Source organism: Populus euphratica, unplaced genomic scaffold, assembly GCF_000495115.2.
Source record: "Populus euphratica unplaced genomic scaffold, PopEup_1.0 scaffold128.1, whole genome shotgun sequence".
Classification (NCBI taxonomy): domain Eukaryota; kingdom Viridiplantae; phylum Streptophyta; class Magnoliopsida; order Malpighiales; family Salicaceae; genus Populus; species Populus euphratica.
Genome location: NW_011500015.1, coordinates 89,270 through 107,151, shown reverse-complemented (window position 1 = coordinate 107,151; position 17,882 = coordinate 89,270). Strand labels below are relative to the sequence as shown.

Genomic DNA, 17,882 nt, shown 5'->3' with positions numbered 1-17,882 from the left:
ATTTTAGGGAATCTATTTAGTTATAGACTACGCGAAATAATTTGTCATTGGAGCCCAATTAAAGAATAATGTCTTGTATTTGTTCCATCAGGGTTGAATAAGCCACTCCGAGGCTTTTCAATTCAGCCTCTACAACAATTTTTTCCTTCTTTGATTGCTCAAAGGAAAATTAGTTTGCCCTGTTTGTGAAAATAATCTCCTTTATATAATTCCTCTCAACCACCCAATGCCTTTTAGAATGGACGCACATTATAAATATCTATTAAGAAACAAACGTTAGAAATAATAGTCATAAAACAAAATAAAAAATGAATGTGAAAGTTCCTTACATTAAACCTAATTTGACCAGTTACAGTCAAATGATGATTATGTAACCTTTTACCAATAATAACTTCCATAAGCTGCCTTTCCTCATTAGTCATGATGAGGAAATTAAAAGGAGCTCGACTTATTAAGCTCAGCTAAAACATCCTTAAACTCAACTCCCTCAGGAACAACCTAAATAAAAGACTTAGCTGTTATAGCCTTTGTCAAAAAATCTAGAAATTAAAGTAGAAGAAATGCCACCATAAAAATGTCTACAATCAAAGTTGGAACACTAGGCTCTACTGGGATGGAGACCCGTAATCTCTTAAAGTGGACTATAACACTTGTGATCACTTAAGAGGGAATGAAATCTATTTGACCCTTGATTGAGGGAGTACAACTACCTTTAACTTCATTTTTTATGGGAATTCTAACTCCCATTATTGTTTTCTTAGGAACTAAAAGTTTATCAACAATGATAGTGTAATTCTTCATCACTTTACCTACCATACCTTCAACCACAATAAGGATGAAGACTTCTTTGGTGAACTCTCTTCTGCAAACCTTGCTGAATTTTCTCTATCTTTTTCTGTTGTTAGCCCTGCACATAAGAAAAACAAGTCATTAATCAATTTGGCAACAAAGTGAAAAAATAATAAGTAAATAGTATACTCTGCAAAACAATTAAATAATATCTTTTAGCCATTTTATTGATTTCATACTATGTCGAAGTTGAGGCCAACAAAATCATATGTTTTCTTCACGTCTAATTATATGTTTACATTAGAGGAGAACTTTTCAGTAATAAGAACAACTTCAGATTTGTTGTATTCTACTTATAAGGTTGATTGGCCTATTGTACCTCAGTATTAGCCATCTTCACCTTTATTTTTTGACATGTATAAGCTTTCCACATAGAATTCTTTTTATGGCTCATATAGGTATGTAAGCAAAGGTTAAAAAAATCAACGCATATCATTGCCATAATTAGTGCCAACAACCAAATGATAACAAATTTGGAAGACACTAACAGGAAAAGAACTTTAATGAGGAGAGCTATTTTTCCTAAGCTAGATATCGATACCGAGGTGTAACTTCTTCTAGTTATATGGCCTCATTTGATAGACCCTTACCCATTGTCACTTCTTTTAACCTCAAGTTGGAACCTAAACTCCTTTTCAAGGGTAGTATCAGGTTAGAAACAATTTTGACTTTTTTTTCCTGTATTTTGGTATAAAACAGGGAAGGAAAGAAGTTGATGATGAAGAATACTTTATTAATAAGTTTGTCCTCTTATATTAGAACTAAAATAATTCAGGATCTTTAACATAATGGTTTTTTAAAAATTACAAAAAGTAAAAGAAAAGACAAATACAAGAACAACTAGTGTTATAAAGGAACATCTTTCTACTTTATAGTTAGATAAGTGTTTTTTCATGCAATTTAAAATCTTTAAAAATCCACTCAATTACTGTATTAAATACATGCTGTTATTTTGCTTCCCAAAAGACACCTTTTTAAAATAGAAATGAGTCATCTAGTTATGAGGAATCTCAAAAATCCTTTATGGGACAGAAAAATCTTATAAAGAAAGTAAAAAGGGCTATTATTTACTATTAATAACCTTATCAATATTTGCATAATAGATACACAAAGACTTGGGGGCTACTAATGTATCAATATATTTTATTTTTAGTTCGTATTCTCATTTAGAGAAACCAGAAACTAGGTGATAGCCCAATATCTTTGGGTTCAACCAAGTGCTAAGTCTCTATATATATGGGTCTAGCGATCTGCTAAATCCAGCTCTCATAGGCTCAGCCAAACGTTTGAGCCTAATCATGTATAGGTTTGGTGATCTATTAGTGCTCAGTCGATATATATCCCAACTCTTACTAAACCCAGACATTAATGGGTCTGATAATCTGCCACACCTAGCTCATATGGGCACAACTAAGTGCTGAACCTAATCATATATGGATCTGGTGATCTATCATATTTATCTCTTTAAAGCTCAACCAAACGCTAAGCTCAAGCATATAAAGATATTCTCCCTTTAATAAAGTAAGGGATATCTTCTTCCTAATCAACTTAGAGAGAATTGTTTTTTACAAAAGAGAGGATGAGCTATAAAGGCTCATTGGAATTCCTAGTAAAAAGGTTTTGAATCTTCCTTCTTCAATTTTTATACTAGTTCAATTCTTTTTTATTTTTTTAAAATCTTGGGTCGGTCTAAACTAAGGGTCACTTGGGACACGGGCAATTCATTGGGTCAAGCAATGTTTTTAAATAGTTACTTTTCAAATGTAGTACTTCCAATTTAGTAATTATATAAGGTTACGAGTTTAAAAAGTTAAACGGGTTAATGTTGTTTTCTTTTCCATTTATATCATTTGAAGTTATTTGTTTTAAAAAATAAACTTTGTTATTTTATTCAATTTTCTTTTTAATTAGATTATCCCTATCTCATAGTTTAGGTAAGAGGTTTATTCGGGTAGTTCAAGTTCTTTTTAAAATTACTTTTTTTCTTTAAATTTTATTTTATGAAATTTTATTCTTTTTAAAATTAAATTTTATTTTTTTATATTTTTATTTTTATTGGATTATTCTTTCTGCATAATATTATTTAGTAGTTTGACAATTTTACTAATTTTTTATTTTTTAATATATATTTTTTTATTCTATTCTTTTAAAGTTTGAATTGTAGAGTTTGACAATTATGTTTTGTAGTTCTCTTTATCATTGATTTTTTTTACTCTTTAAAATATAATAACAGCGTTTTAATATCGTTATTTACACTATAAAAAAAAATTAACCTGGCCGCAGGAAGAAACCGAACGTTGTTTAGTACTGTTTGGATTTGACTTAATTTTGATTACCGGACCTACTCAATTTCCTGTTTACATCATTATTATTGACCATATTTCTTTTGATTTTCCCGTTAATCACAGCTTTGTTTTTCCCCCAAACCCAACGTTCATAAAAGCAAAGAAACATAGCAGTATCTTTTTATACCAAAAAAAAAAACATAGCAGTACCTTTTGAGTTCCCTCTTCCAGTGCAGCACGGCACCACCATCATCAATGAGCCTCACCCTCTTGTCAAGACCTCATCGTGAACGATGAACCTTAGCCGCCTTAAACGGACACGATCTTTTTATTTTCTTTAGCTTTTCTGTTGATAATAGAACGGTCGAGTTTTTGTGTGGGCCCACGTGAGTTGTGGGGCCACGTGGGTAGTGTAGTCAGTAGTGTAGCCTGGATCGTGGTGCGTGCAGCGGCTGCCTCTCTCTCCCTCCTCTCTCTCTCGATTCTCTGGCCCCCCCCCTGCCTCTCTCTCCCTCCTCTCTCTCTCGATTCTCTGCCTCTTGTTCTTGTCAATTGGGACCCACCCCACCATCTAGGTCTGCTCAACGCACCCGCCCTCTTCTCCTTCTCTTTTTATACTCCACCTTCAAACCCTCTAATTCCTCAACGTACCATTTCTATTACAACACTCACTCTCTCTTGCTTGCTCTGCTTCCCTAAGAATAAGAGCATGGATGCTAACTTCCTCCCCTGCTTTCTCTTACTTGTTTGCATTGTTGCGTTTGCAGGTATGAGTAACTAATGCTGTGTCTATTTTGCTGGTTTCGTCGTTCTTTTTTTTTGACAATGTGCTGTTGGTTTTGCAGATGCGGGATCAGTCGGGGTGAACTATGGAAGAATAGCAAACAACTTGCCATCAGCTGTCAAAGTGGTGAATCTCGTTAAATCTCAAGGTTTAGAGCTTGTCAAGGTTTACGACACTGACCCTGCTGTGCTCAAAGCCCTGTCTGGTTCCGGTATAAAAGTTACCGTCGATTTACCAAATCAACTTCTCTACTCTGCTGCTAAGTACCCTAACTTTGCCCGCTCTTGGGTACAGAAAAACATCGTTGCTTACCACCCTTCTACTCAAATCGAAGCCATTGCCGTTGGTAATGAAGTTTTCGTTGACCCTCATAACACCACCAAGTTCCTCATTCCAGCCATGAAAAATATTCATCAAGCTTTGGTCAACTTTAACCTCCACTCTTCCATTAAAGTCTCTTCTCCTATAGCTTTAAGTGCTCTTCAATCCTCTTACCCATCTTCTGCCGGATCATTCCGACCAGAATTGATCCAACCAGTTTTCAAGCCCATGTTGGATTTCCTCCGTCAAACTGGGTCCTACCTCATGGTCAATGCCTACCCGTTTTTCGCCTACGAGTCCAACTCTGATGTCATTTCATTAGATTACGCTTTGTTTAGAGAAAACCCGGGTGTTGTGGATTCGGGTAACGGGTTAAAATACTTTAATCTCTTTGATGCCCAAATCGACGCCGTTTTTGCAGCTTTGTCCGCTTTGAAGTATGACGACGTCAAAATGGTTGTCACCGAGACAGGGTGGCCCTCCAAAGGCGACGAGAATGAGGTTGGTGCTAGCGTGGAAAATGCAGCTACTTACAACGGCAATCTCGTCCGTAGGATTCTCACTGGTGGTGGGACACCTTTAAAACCACACGCAGATCTAACCGTATATCTCTTCGCTCTCTTCAACGAAAACGAGAAGGATGGGCCCACATCGGAGAGAAATTATGGGCTTTTTTACCCCGACCAGCAGAAGGTGTATGATATCCCATTTACTGTGGAGGGGCTCAAGAATTACAAGGCCCCTAGCCGTTCTCCGGTCTCCGGCGGTCAACCGGTTTCTGCTCCTGTTCGTGGAGGTGTTTCCAAGAGCACTACAGGGAACACGTGGTGCGTCGCGAATCCTGATGCGGGAAAAGAAAAGCTGCAGGCGGCCCTGGACTTTGCTTGTGGTGAGGGAGGTGCTGATTGCCGTCCGATCCAGCCTGAAGCAACGTGTTACAATCCTAACACTCTGGTGGCCCACTCGTCGTTTGCTTTCAACAGTTATTATCAGAAGAAAGGACGTGGGATGGGGGACTGTTATTTCGGAGGCGCAGCGTTTGTTGTCACCCAAGAACCCAGTGCGTATTTTAGCCTCTTCTCTTCTAGATTTTGCTTATTTTCGTTATTGCTTGCTAACTTGCGCATATGATAGGCCTAATTTTGTGCCCAAACTTGATAACACGCTCCAACATGCTCCAGCGTGGGGAGGGGAGGTGAGGGGGTAGGGTCTGCTGGGGTCGTGTGTAAGTTAATGTAGTGCTGGTCCACAAAGGATGGACTATTGGTGCTAGCCAGGTCAGAGAGAGGGCAAAAAAAAAGAGAAACCACGTGACTGAGATAGACCATGGACCCCATTTCTGACCTGAGTAAATCTTTAGTCAATAATTGAAGCTTTGTTTTTAACCGTGGAGGGTCGGTGTTTGTTACCGAGGCGGCATTAAGTGGTCTTTTTTCCATCAACCAGGGTAATTAATAGGCTATTGACGGTAAAATTTGTCTAGAGGAGAGGTGACCTTATGCCATTCGAGTTCTGAGCGTATAAAATTGTGACCTTTGCTCTACTATACTGTATACTAATATGGAGGATGTTTTCGTCTTTGCAGAGTTTGGAGAGTGCGAGTTTCCAACGGGATATTGAATATAAAAATGCCCACAAGGGAAGAGGGGGTTGGCTTCCCACTCAAGACTAGGTGAAATCAAGGGACTCAGACACAGCATTTTTTTTTTTTTTTTTTTATAGTAATTTGTAGCTGCTTATTGTAATTTTGGAGTAGTTGGGAGTTGTTAGACAATTAGTTTGACAAGGTGGGTTGTCTGTAATTATAGGCCATCATGTTCCTACCCACTTTTTCATCATATGCTTACTGTTCATTTGACAATCTCATCCATGGTTTGCTTTTTAACTCTCTTCTTCCCTCCATGAAAGGGAAAGATAATCTATCGTACCAGCTACCAGCTTGAACACCACCACTAGAGCACGGCAATGAAAAATACATTAAAAATATGGAATTATTAAAATAAAATCAAGAATTTTGAAGAACAGATGTCTGTTGTGATGCAAGAAGACATGCAGATGGTCCTATTGCATATGTCTCAAACGGCAATGAAAAATACATTAAAAATATGGAATTATTAAAATAAAATCAAGAATTTTGAAGAACAGATGTCTGTTGTGATGCAAGAAGACATGCAGATGGTCCTCTTGCATTGGTCTCAAACGGCAATGAAAAATACATTAAAAATATGGAATTAAAAAAATAAAATCAAGAATTTTGAAGAACAGATGTCTGTTGTGATGCAAGAAGACATGCAGATGGTCCTCTTGCATTTGTCTCAAGTTATGTAACAGCGAGCGGCTTGTGACAGTGTGTGGTCTTCGATGCGGCCAAGCGATCATTGATTCACGAGTGAACTGCATAATTGAAAATAACCGTGCGTGGAATCCCTTGTTTCGGAAGAGAAACAAAAGATTATGACTCCACCACCGTGCATATTGAGGATGTTGCTGTCCATCGAGTCCTGCGTCCATCATTATGAAAATCATTGCTTTATGAGATGGTTCCATGGAAATCCAATAAAAAATGAAATTACTGTACTCACAAACACCCTGTTTTGCGCAAATAATTCGATCAAAATCCACTTTATTTGTGTTGACAGTGTGAAGACGTTCTTGGTTAGTCTAATAAAAAGACGCAGTAAAATGGATGTTAGCATGTGGGTCTCGTTTCAGTTTTGTTTGGGGCACGAACAGCTAAACATATGTTGTTCATGTGGGTTTTGTTTGGGGCACAAACAGCTAAACATATGTTGTTCACATGTGTACTGGACTCAATTGATAAATTTTTATTTTTATGAGTGTTTTGCCTTTAAAAAATATTTTTAAAATGATTTAATTTTTTTATTTGTTTTAAATTAATATTTTTTATGTTTTTAGATAATTTTAATAGATTAATATCAAAAATAATTTTTAAAAAATTAGAATAATATTATTTATATATTTACAAATAAAAAACACTCTTTTACAGCCATAAAAATATTCGTGAACCATATTTTTAAACAACTATAAAGTCACATTCTTCACATTGATTTTATATATTTGAAAACACTTAATAAATTTTCCTGAATATTAATTTCAATTTTAAAAAAATAAAAAGAAAATAAAAAACCTCTATTTAATCACCAATCCAGCTCCTTAAAATTTAACCTGCACATCAGTTATCGCCAAGAGCTCAAAATTAACTTTCCAGGCACAACTTCTGACGCGACCAACAGAGTCTTCCCAATTCCCATTCCATAGATGGATAAACAGTGAAAAGTAAATGGTAGGTCCTGCTTGGATATTCGGATAAGATTAAAACACAGTGGTTACATTGGATCCTGATTCAGTATAAACACACCCTCACTTTTCGTTTGTTCAGTGAATTTTACCATTTCTTGAAGGTTTGTCAACGGAAAATTATTTTGCTTTTAATCCGGTTTGTTTCTGTTTTTTAAAATAAATTGGAGGTGAGTGTCACCCGTTTGATAAATAACAATTCATTTTCTTAACTTAAACAAGCATGTTACAAAATACTAATACATAAATCTTATAATAAATTCATTTATTATACCAAATTATTAGTAGTTCAAAGATTTAAAATTCCAAAAATATATTTATAAATCATTCACAAACTTAAATAATTAAAATCAATTATTTTGATCACAAATATGTATTGCACTCATATTCAAAGTTAAAGAACAATGACTACTCTAACCACATTAATATTGAGTCATCTTTCTTTTCATGAATAGACATTAAATTTTAAATAAAAATATTCATGCATATTAATGTATAACTTTTAAAGTCTGGATACAAAGTATATAATTACTCTAATCACGATGATAATAATAAGTCATATTTTATTATATAACTAGATATTAAAGTTAAATAAACATGTTTTAAGGAATAATATGCTAACAAAATATTCAATAAATCTATAATTATGCATGGATAAAATAATTTTATTTTTATTTTTAACCTGAAAATGTGAATGGATTTTATTTTTAAATTGATATCAAATACACTTATTAATAATGTGTAAATAATTTTTTTCAATACATTTTAGTTTCGAATAAAAGTTTGGCCCTAAATTGTTTAGAATGCCGACAATCTAATTTTACTGCCAGCACCGGTAAATTTAAATATAAATTGTTTAAAACATTTTGGAAGGGAGTAGAAATAAATAAAAAAGATAGCAAAATGTTTTAAACGATTTTGGAATATTGAAAGAATTAAAAAGTTTTTATAATCGAAAAAGTAGAGGCCAACAAAATAAGGGGTAACCGTGTCAGCATGAGGTGGACCACCTGGTATGTCGGCCTTTGTTTCCCACGTCAGCAAGCATGATACAGCTAGCAGCAGAGATTCTCCTTGCCTCTTTCTTGCCCCTGTTACTGCTTGGTCACATGCTGTATCATGGCTTCCACTACCAATGGAGAATTATTTCCGAGTATTGTCATTTGTGTAGATGAAATGCCGAGGCATTATCGGAGAGTTTGGGATTGCATTAGATGAAGTTTTTTAATGTGTTTTTTTTATTCATATTTAAAAATTTATTTTTAATACTAGTATATTAAAATAGTTTAAAAATATATAAAATTAATTTTTTTAAAAAATTAAAATTTAACTAATATCTATTTGGACCCCAATCCCAAATATACAGCACATAAAGAAGTGCAAAAACAGTTTCATTTAGCTATAATTATTATTTATAAAAATTATAAATTATATTTTTTAAAAATAATCTATGAAAGTATATGATATTAATTTTTAAAGTATTATTAAATATTTAAATTCCACAACTATAACTAAAATTATGCATTTCTTGGATCTAATGGGTATAAATAACATTAAACACTACTTGAAACTTGGCATAACCTAACCTGAAATATATGCTTATATTATATAAATATATTAATAAAATATTTAGATTTTTTAATATAATATGATATATGCACATATCTTAATTTTGAAATAAAACATGTACATAAGAATAATATTTATTATTTTATTATTTAATATACTTATATATACTTCAAGTATCTATTATCTATTATCTTATTCTTTATTAATTAATAAATAATAATAGATAATATGTAGTTTTTACATGCTTGAAACTTGATGTATAATTTACATTATCTAATTTTTTACCCAATAAATAATAATAACAGTAAAAATATCAAGAAATCTAACCCATTGGAAACCATTGCCATCCCTAACTAACACAACTAATTAGGTGATTTCCAAACAAGTATAGAGAGCTCGTAAGGTGCTCCATTTAGTCACTATTAGATATTACAGTTTTTGTTGTATTCAAAAGTATTTTGTAAAATACATTAAGAGCATAAAAATATTAATTTAATGTTTTTTTTAAGTTTTATATGATTTTTTATGTTAATATTAAAAAAAATTTTAATTTTTTTTGTAAAATTATCTATACCGCATTCTGTATTAAATTTGTAAGTTCGATTTTTATTAGTTTTTTAAATTTAAAATCTAATATCAACATTTATATAAATATATTCTCTTATATTAAATATAATAGATGTACTTATATATATATATATAGTTCATTTAGAAACCTACTAGCTCCTGGGCTTTATAAATAGGAGCAGCCTTTGTCTTTTGGGTTTTGCATGCTGACCTGTTGTATAAAGACATGTCTTCATACCGTGGTTATTTCGCAATTTCCAGTGTGGTAGGGCTCTCCGCTCAGATCTCGATTTCTTCGTGGATTCAGGCAAATGCCGACATCAATCGGACAAACGATATGTTTACTATCATCTGCTACTATCCAGCCCAGCTTCTGGTGCTATATTGTACTTGTTGCAGGCTTGTTTACAGGAGTGCCTTTTGTTTTTTTTTCCTTGCTACTATCCAGCCCAGCTTCTGGTGCTATATTGTACTTGTTGCAGGCTTGTTTACAGGAGTGCCTTTTGTTTTTTTCCTTTTATTTAGCACAGTTTAAAAAAATTACAAAAAAAATATTAATAATAGTTGGATGCATCACATGCAACTCAACCAAAAAAATATCTCCTTAATAGTTTTTCCGGCCTCTCAACTCTCTTTTACCAAAAAAAAAAAAATTAATACAAACAACAATTCACAATTTTGAGTAGAAAACAAATTTTACAATTCAACACTCAACCCAAATAAAAAATCAGCACACTCCTCAATTTACAATTCATTAAAATTAACAATTAACAATTCATAATTAATATAATAAAAATTCACATAATATTTTATTAAATTTAAACTAAATTTGTAATTTTTGTAACATTAAAACATATAATATAACTATATTTAAAAAGCTTTTTAGCTCACGAAAAGACTTGTCATGCTCATGGACAAGTCTGCACCACCCTAACTCGTCCAAATCAAGGATAGACCTATAGCATTTGTGAAGAGGTTAATATCAAAATTACCATAAATTATAGATGAGTTTGGAGTGCTCGTGGATGAACCTTCCTTCCTAAATACATGTCCTCGTTCATGAAAAGCAACCTTAACACCTACTAAGGCTGCTTTAAGATGCTTAACCTTCTCAACTTTTTCAAGTTCATCATGATATAAATTGAGTGTAATGTTAGTCGTGATATCATCTTATCGACTCCTTTATAAAATGCAACTACTACTCTCCCAGCATCCTATATTAAATAATACATCTAATAAAAACATAAAAAAATAGTATTCATTAACAACAATAACATGAACAAGATATTTAATAAATGCTATGTAAGAAAAAATATTGCATACTAATCGATTTTGTCTCGGATGACAACACTTGTAATGCATTATATTACATGTATGTCTCGGGAAAGCATAACTATGTAGGTGTAGTAAATTGATATATTAAAATTCATTATATGTACGTCTCGGGAAAGCATAACTATATAGGTGTAGCATAACTATGCTTGTAAGGTGCTCAATTTATAATTCATTACAATTAACTATTCATAATGAAACATAATGATGATTCATATAATATTTTATTAAATTTAAATTAAATTTATAATTTTTGTAATAATAAAATATATAATACAATCATATCTAAAAATTTCTCAAACTCACGGAAAGGCTTGTAACGCGTATGGATAAGTCTACACCTCTCTAACTCGAAAACATGCCTATAGCACTTATGAAGAGATCAACATCAAAATCACTATAAATTATAGATGAGCTTGGAGTGCTCATGGATGGACTTGCCTTCCTAAATACATGTTCTCGTTCATGAAAAGCAACCTTAATACCTGCCAATGCTATTTAGAGATACTTAACCTCCTCAACTTGCTCAAGATTACCATGATATAAATTAAGCGTAATGTTAATTATGATACCATCTTATTGACTCCTTTATGAAGTGCGACTATTATTCTCCCAGCATCCCATGTTAAATAATGCATCGAATAAAAACATAAAAAAATAGCATTCATTAACAACAATAACATGAACAAGATATTTAATAAATGCTATGTAAAAAATAAATAAATATAGCATACCAATCGATTTTGTCTTGGATGACGACACTTGTAATGCATCATATTATATTTACGTCTCGGGAAGGCACGACCATGTAGGTGTAGTAAACTGATGCATTATAGGCAAATACCATCTCTTGTAGTTGTCTATATCAATTATCGAGTATTGCTTAAAAAATATCCAATCTCTCATGGCATGCTAAAGATCCAGGTAAGTTGTATGAATCATCGATCAATTTTTTTCTTGCTTACCTTAATGATTGATATTTTACAACTTGTCACCAGCTTCAACATAATCCAGGATGTGCTGAGACAATCCAAATTGCCACATTATCTAATCAGGGTAATATATCTCAACAATATCAAAGCAGTGCAACGAAACTTGTGCTAATCTTAAATCTTCTCCCTACTAGCATATCAGTGAAGCTGTAAATTTCAAACCCTTGGAGCATGATATCCATATAACCTATCTATATATGGAATAAATATATTAGAAAACAATTCCAAACTAAAAAAATGGACTCCTAAGTAACAATAAATAAATAAAATTGTAACACATTCCCTATAAGGCTACTTTGCTTCCATCTTGTCCTTGTAAAATTTGTGGATGTAAGTGGGATTTAAAATGAAATTTTTAGTCTCATATCATTTGACATGATAAGTCATAAAATTAATATTTTTTTTTTGCATGTAATTTTTATACTACTTGTTAGAGAAAAAGGATCAACAAATTATAATGGTCAATATTTTACAAAGTACAAGATGCAATATGACGTGAGTATGGTCAATGATAATATTGCTATTTACCACAAGTGCAACTTCCATTATCAATGTCAACTATTTCCCATACTTCTTCTTAAACACCAATTATTGAGGGTGTCTTAACTTGAAATAAAATTTTTGCAAGATTAATTACACTTGTCATATGTGTTCTAGATATTGTCACATCCATAAGTAATTCAATAAGAATAATTAGAGGCCAGAATACCTTGTAACTTAAAAATTCTTTCACTTTGTCTCTTTGCTTAATAAAATATTTATTATACCTAAAAAGGTCAACTACACTATAGTTGTTAACAGTAAGCCATGAATATTTTTCATTATATTATTAAAAATCTTTAACAAATTGATGGTCATGTTATCATAACAATAACCACCAAAATCATATAAGAGTGTCAATTTTTTTTAGATTCAATTTCTAGCCGTTATCTGGTTATATCATCCATCTCAATCAAATAATCATATAAATTATTAAAAACTTCTATTTTGAATGCTATCAACTTATCCTATGCAACATAATTTCCAAGGCAACATTTTTAACCTAGTGTTAAAGTTACTAACAAAATATTACAAATAATAATGATAATACTTAACTAGCTCAAAAAATATTTATGTCATGAAATTATTAATCACCACATGTCTATGATAAAATACAAACCTAATGCATTTTAGTTATATACTAATGAAGCAAATCTAAAAATCATCTCTAATTATCATTCATAAGTTCTTCAACAATAGCAAACATATAATTAATAAATCCTATTATTTATATCATAAGCAATTAAAATTAACAACTTAACCTTGCAAAGCAAATGTTGTCAATACCAATCATAAGATGATAGTAATGAAACTCATCATTTGAAGCAATAAATAACTAAAATACTCTTTTGAAGATTGTTTTATTGCTATAAACTATTTTATGATCCTAATCAATAACTATACTCAAATTTGATTCTTCAAGATCTAATAACATTCTAGACAGTATTTGAAAGGACTTTTCATGCATACTAAACAATCGCTCTAGTATTTTCTTCTTAGCTACCCATGCTTTATAAGATGAGATGTGATGTTTACAATACCTATATATAGTAACATGAACACTCATACTTATATTGTTTTTCATATTTGACAATAGTATCACTATATATATGCATGGTATTCCAATACTATGAGACATTCTAATAAACAACATAACAAAATTCAAGTCCAATTTATCAATATCATAAATTAATCAAGATATATAATTTTAATAAAATTTTATTCAATGAAACCCTAAAATATAACATAATCGACAAAAACCTAAATTTATCAATTTTTTCTATGAATAAAAAAAATTATCAACTTAATTGATGTGTTCTGTAGCTAATTACCATAGTTTATGTGTTTTGTAGCTAATTACCATAGTTTATTCCTAATTCGATAAAATGCTTAATTTAACATAAAAAGCCTTAACCCTAGCTCTAATTCATCATTGACAACTACCCAAAATCATCAATTTTATTTATAAATAACAAAATTTACAACTCAAATTAATATTTTATTGATAATTAACATATTTTAAATCTAATTTATAAAAATCCTATCTTTTTCTTAAAAAATAAAATCCTAAATTCTAAAATAATAAAATCAATAATTAGCACAAATATACTATGAAATTGATGGAGATGAAGTGTTTAATATACCTCTAAGTGCTGAATATGGTTGGTGGCGATCAAGAATGGAAGAGAAACATGCAGGTATAAAATGAGAGTCTTATATTGTCGTGGTTGCTACCTGGTGGTTTTGTGGTTGGAGAAAGAGAGATGAGTGGGTTAAGGTGGGGGTAGGAGTGGAGAAGGGCATAATGAAAGGAGATAAGAGAAATAAAAAAAAAGAGGGAAGGGAAATGAGGCTAGGGTTTTAATTTGTTTGGAGTTACAAATGTGCCATGCAACTCTTGAGTTGCATATATAACTCTTCCTACTTCTCGTTTCAATGAAGATCCTCCTCCATCTTCTTCTTTAACTTTTATTCTTTAGATAGATAAATTGTATTAAATAATATATTTTAAAATTAATTATACAAATTTGGTTTTTTTATTTTAATATAATTTTGTTTTAATTTTTTTAATTATGTTATGTGTTTTATTTTTGTAAATAACTACATATAATATTGACATAATTATCATTGGTTCATTCTATATGTAACATACATATAAATATAATTTTCTTACGGCTTAATTTTCTCGGTAATATACATATAATAATTGATGGATTTACTATTAATTTATTCCTTTGGCAAAATATATAAAAATGTAATGATTTGATTAATATGTTATAATTATCAATGGATTTAAGACTATTATCATTAATTTTTTTGGTTTGGCGTTATAATTATGTTGAAAAATCTATTAATGATTATATCACCAACATAAAAATCAATAATATAAAAATATTTAGTGATATATTTTTTAATAATATTTTTCTGTCCATTATAGATAATTGTACTTTCAATGAAAATATATTATTCCGTTGATGTTTCGTTATTTTTCAATGTTGAACTAGAAACAATCCAAGACAGGCCTGAGAGGGGTGGTTTTTTTTTTTTTTTGTAAAAACTGCCATAATGAAAAATAGGGGATGAAGAAGAGGAAGAAGAAAGAAGGATAGCCCTATGACCTAATAAGACATGTTTTAACAAAAAATATACGGTATTCCGTAATAGTACTATGCATGGAGTACGAGATTAAAGTCAGCAATGTCTAGAATAGCAAGCTGGTTTAGCGCTCGGCCAACGAAAATTACGAGATTAGCGAAGGCCACAGCTCGGTAATGAGAGGCATTTACATTTGACTCTTGCCTCCACCATCAAAAATTTGGAAGAATTTACGCCTAGTATCCTTGAAACCAAAATCTCCTTCCATGTTGAAGAACCCCATTCAAGAAAGTCATAAAGAAGAGAGAATTTTAATTACTCGAGGAAATAGAAAGTGAAAAGTGAAACAGATTAAGATTTATACTGGAAGAAGATTTGTGGTTTAACATCATGCCCAGCAAATTAAGGAAGGCTATCGGTGCTGTGAAAGACAAAACCAGCATTAGCCTTGCCAAGGTTTCTAACGCCAATAATGCATCAAACCTTGAAGTTGTAATTCTCAAGGCCACCAGACATGATGACGTCCCCATTGATGAACGTTATGTTAACGAAGTGCTCAACCTGATCTCCGCCAACAAAATTTATGCAGCCTCCTCTGCTCAAGCTATTGCCAAAAGAATCGGCAAGACACGAAATTGGATCGTTGCTCTTAAGTCTCTCATGCTTGTTCTCCGAATTTTCCAAGACGGTGATCCCTACTTCCCTAAAGAGGTTCTTACTGCAATGAAGCGTGGGGCAAAAGTTCTCAACATCTCCAACTTTCGAGATGACTCCAAATCAAAACCATGGGATTACACTGCCTTTGTAAGGACATTTGCTTTATATCTTGACGAGCGGTTGGGTTGCTTTCTCACCGGAAAACTTCAAAGAAGATTCACTAACCGGGAACGGGAAAATAGCCATGCAAGAAGCAGACGTGCCAACGATTCAGTTTCTGAAATGAAACCGGCAATGTTGCTGGATAAACTCTCTTACTGGCAAAAATTGCTTGATAGAGCAGTTGCAACAAGACCAGCGGGTGCAGCCAAGACAAACAGATTGGTGCAAGTTTCTTTGTATGCCATTGTACAAGAGAGTTTTGATCTCTATCGTGATATTTCTGATGGACTTTCGCTTCTTCTAGATAGTTTCTTTCAGTTACAGCCTCATTATTGTGTTACTGCCTTCCAAACTTGTGTCAAGGCCTCAAAACAATTTGAAGAGCTCTGCTCCTTTTATGATTTGTGTAAAAGCCTTGCGGTCGGACGAACTTCTGAGTACCCATGTGTGCAGAAGATATCAGAAGATCTTATAGAAACATTACAAGAATTCTTAAGAGATCAATCTTCTATCCCTACAAATGGTAGATCACCAGTACATTTGCTCCTTCCAGCACCATCAAATGACGATGCTTCTCCAAGCATTGATAGTTATGGCAGGTGTGACGAATCTTCAGAACCAAATGAGAGATTTTCAAAGAGAGGATCTGAATTTGGCTCACAATGTACCTCACTGGAGGATCTCATGAGCGTAACGGACATGGGATCAAGCCCACCTATGACATCTATGGATCGTTATTTGGAGCTGTTTGAGAAACGATCTCATTCTGAAGACATCCTTTGTACTGCTGATTCTAACTCGATTCATTCATTCACCATTGATCAGGGAACGTTAAGTGGGGCAAATAGTATTTTAGATCTTGTATCTTTGGATGGCTGGCCACCAGAAGACCAACAACAAGAGCAAGAACAAACACAACGAACCTCAGCCTCGACATTGGACTCTAGCACCGATCAAAGTGATGGTTGGGAGGCTGTCCTAGCAGAGACAGCAAGCCAGTCAATGCAAGCATCGCCAGATTTGACCGTTGGATTTGTGCCCAACACCGCGAGCAATTTCTTTGATCAAGATTCAGCTCATGTAGCTAGTGAATTAGAGCCTCCGATTGCCAACAATATCTTCGATCAAGCTTCACTTCCAGATCACCAATACAATCCATTTCTTCAAGATACAACTGAAATACCAGCAATTGTTGCTCCCACAGACAGCCAAGCAGTATGTCCTGTGAATGATATGCTTTCAATGGCCCCTACATTTCAGGCTACCCCAACCTTCAGCGTGCAGAAATCTGATACAGCGGCAGGATTGCACAACGAAGACGATCCGTTTGCATCATGCCTTGCTAAAATGGCTGCTGGACATAAACCCAATGGTTCCATGGATCAACAAATTATGTTGCAACAACAGCAATTGTGGCTGCAGCAGCAGGACAGGATTATAGCGAAGAAAATGTCATATATTTGATACGAAGGCATGGAATATTAATTGCCGTAAACTTCGACCATGTGAGTACGCGAAGTTAACTAGAGCTTTTTTGGCAAAAACCAAGCACAAATGCAAAATAGTTAAGAGAATTTATAGCGTGATCATGTAAATAATTTAAAAAGGGGCAAATATCATGTTCATCCTTTGTTTCTTACCTTCTTTAGCTTTCGCTTTTGAGTTCAGTATAAATAGGAAATACCAAAACAATGTACCTTCAGCCCGATGTTAATTCTATATAACCCTTTTTTTCCTTTTCCTTTTCTTTTCTTTTTCCTTTTCAATCAGTCGTGATGGTACAATTCTTGGCATCCGCATGCTCTCCATTTTGATATTTTCCTAAACTTCCTGCGTTGACATGACCAGATTAGCACGTTCCTCTCTTCCTGCTCTCTCCATTTCCTTTTTCTATGCCTTTTCGTCTGCGTT

At 33.0% G+C, this 17,882-nt stretch overlaps 2 protein-coding genes across 2 annotated transcripts; both read left to right on the top strand.

The window, feature by feature from the left end:
• Positions 1-3,661: 3,661 nt before the first annotated feature.
• Positions 3,662-6,105, top strand: LOC105141629 (O-Glycosyl hydrolases family 17 protein). The gene is made up of 3 exons (XM_011048898.1): positions 3,662-3,901; positions 3,980-5,299; positions 5,825-6,105. The coding sequence occupies exons 1-3, from the start codon at positions 3,844-3,846 to the stop codon at positions 5,857-5,859; spliced, it is 1,413 nt and encodes a 470-aa protein (XP_011047200.1). The 5' UTR covers positions 3,662-3,843; the 3' UTR covers positions 5,860-6,105.
• Positions 6,106-15,542: 9,437 nt separating this feature from the next.
• On the top strand, positions 15,543-17,435 carry LOC105141626 (clathrin coat assembly protein AP180-like). Its single transcript, XM_011048893.1, has 2 exons — positions 15,543-16,935; positions 17,113-17,435. Exons 1-2 carry the CDS (start codon positions 15,543-15,545, stop codon positions 17,433-17,435), a joined length of 1,716 nt encoding a protein of 571 aa, XP_011047195.1.
• The last annotated feature ends 447 nt before the right edge of the window (positions 17,436-17,882 follow it).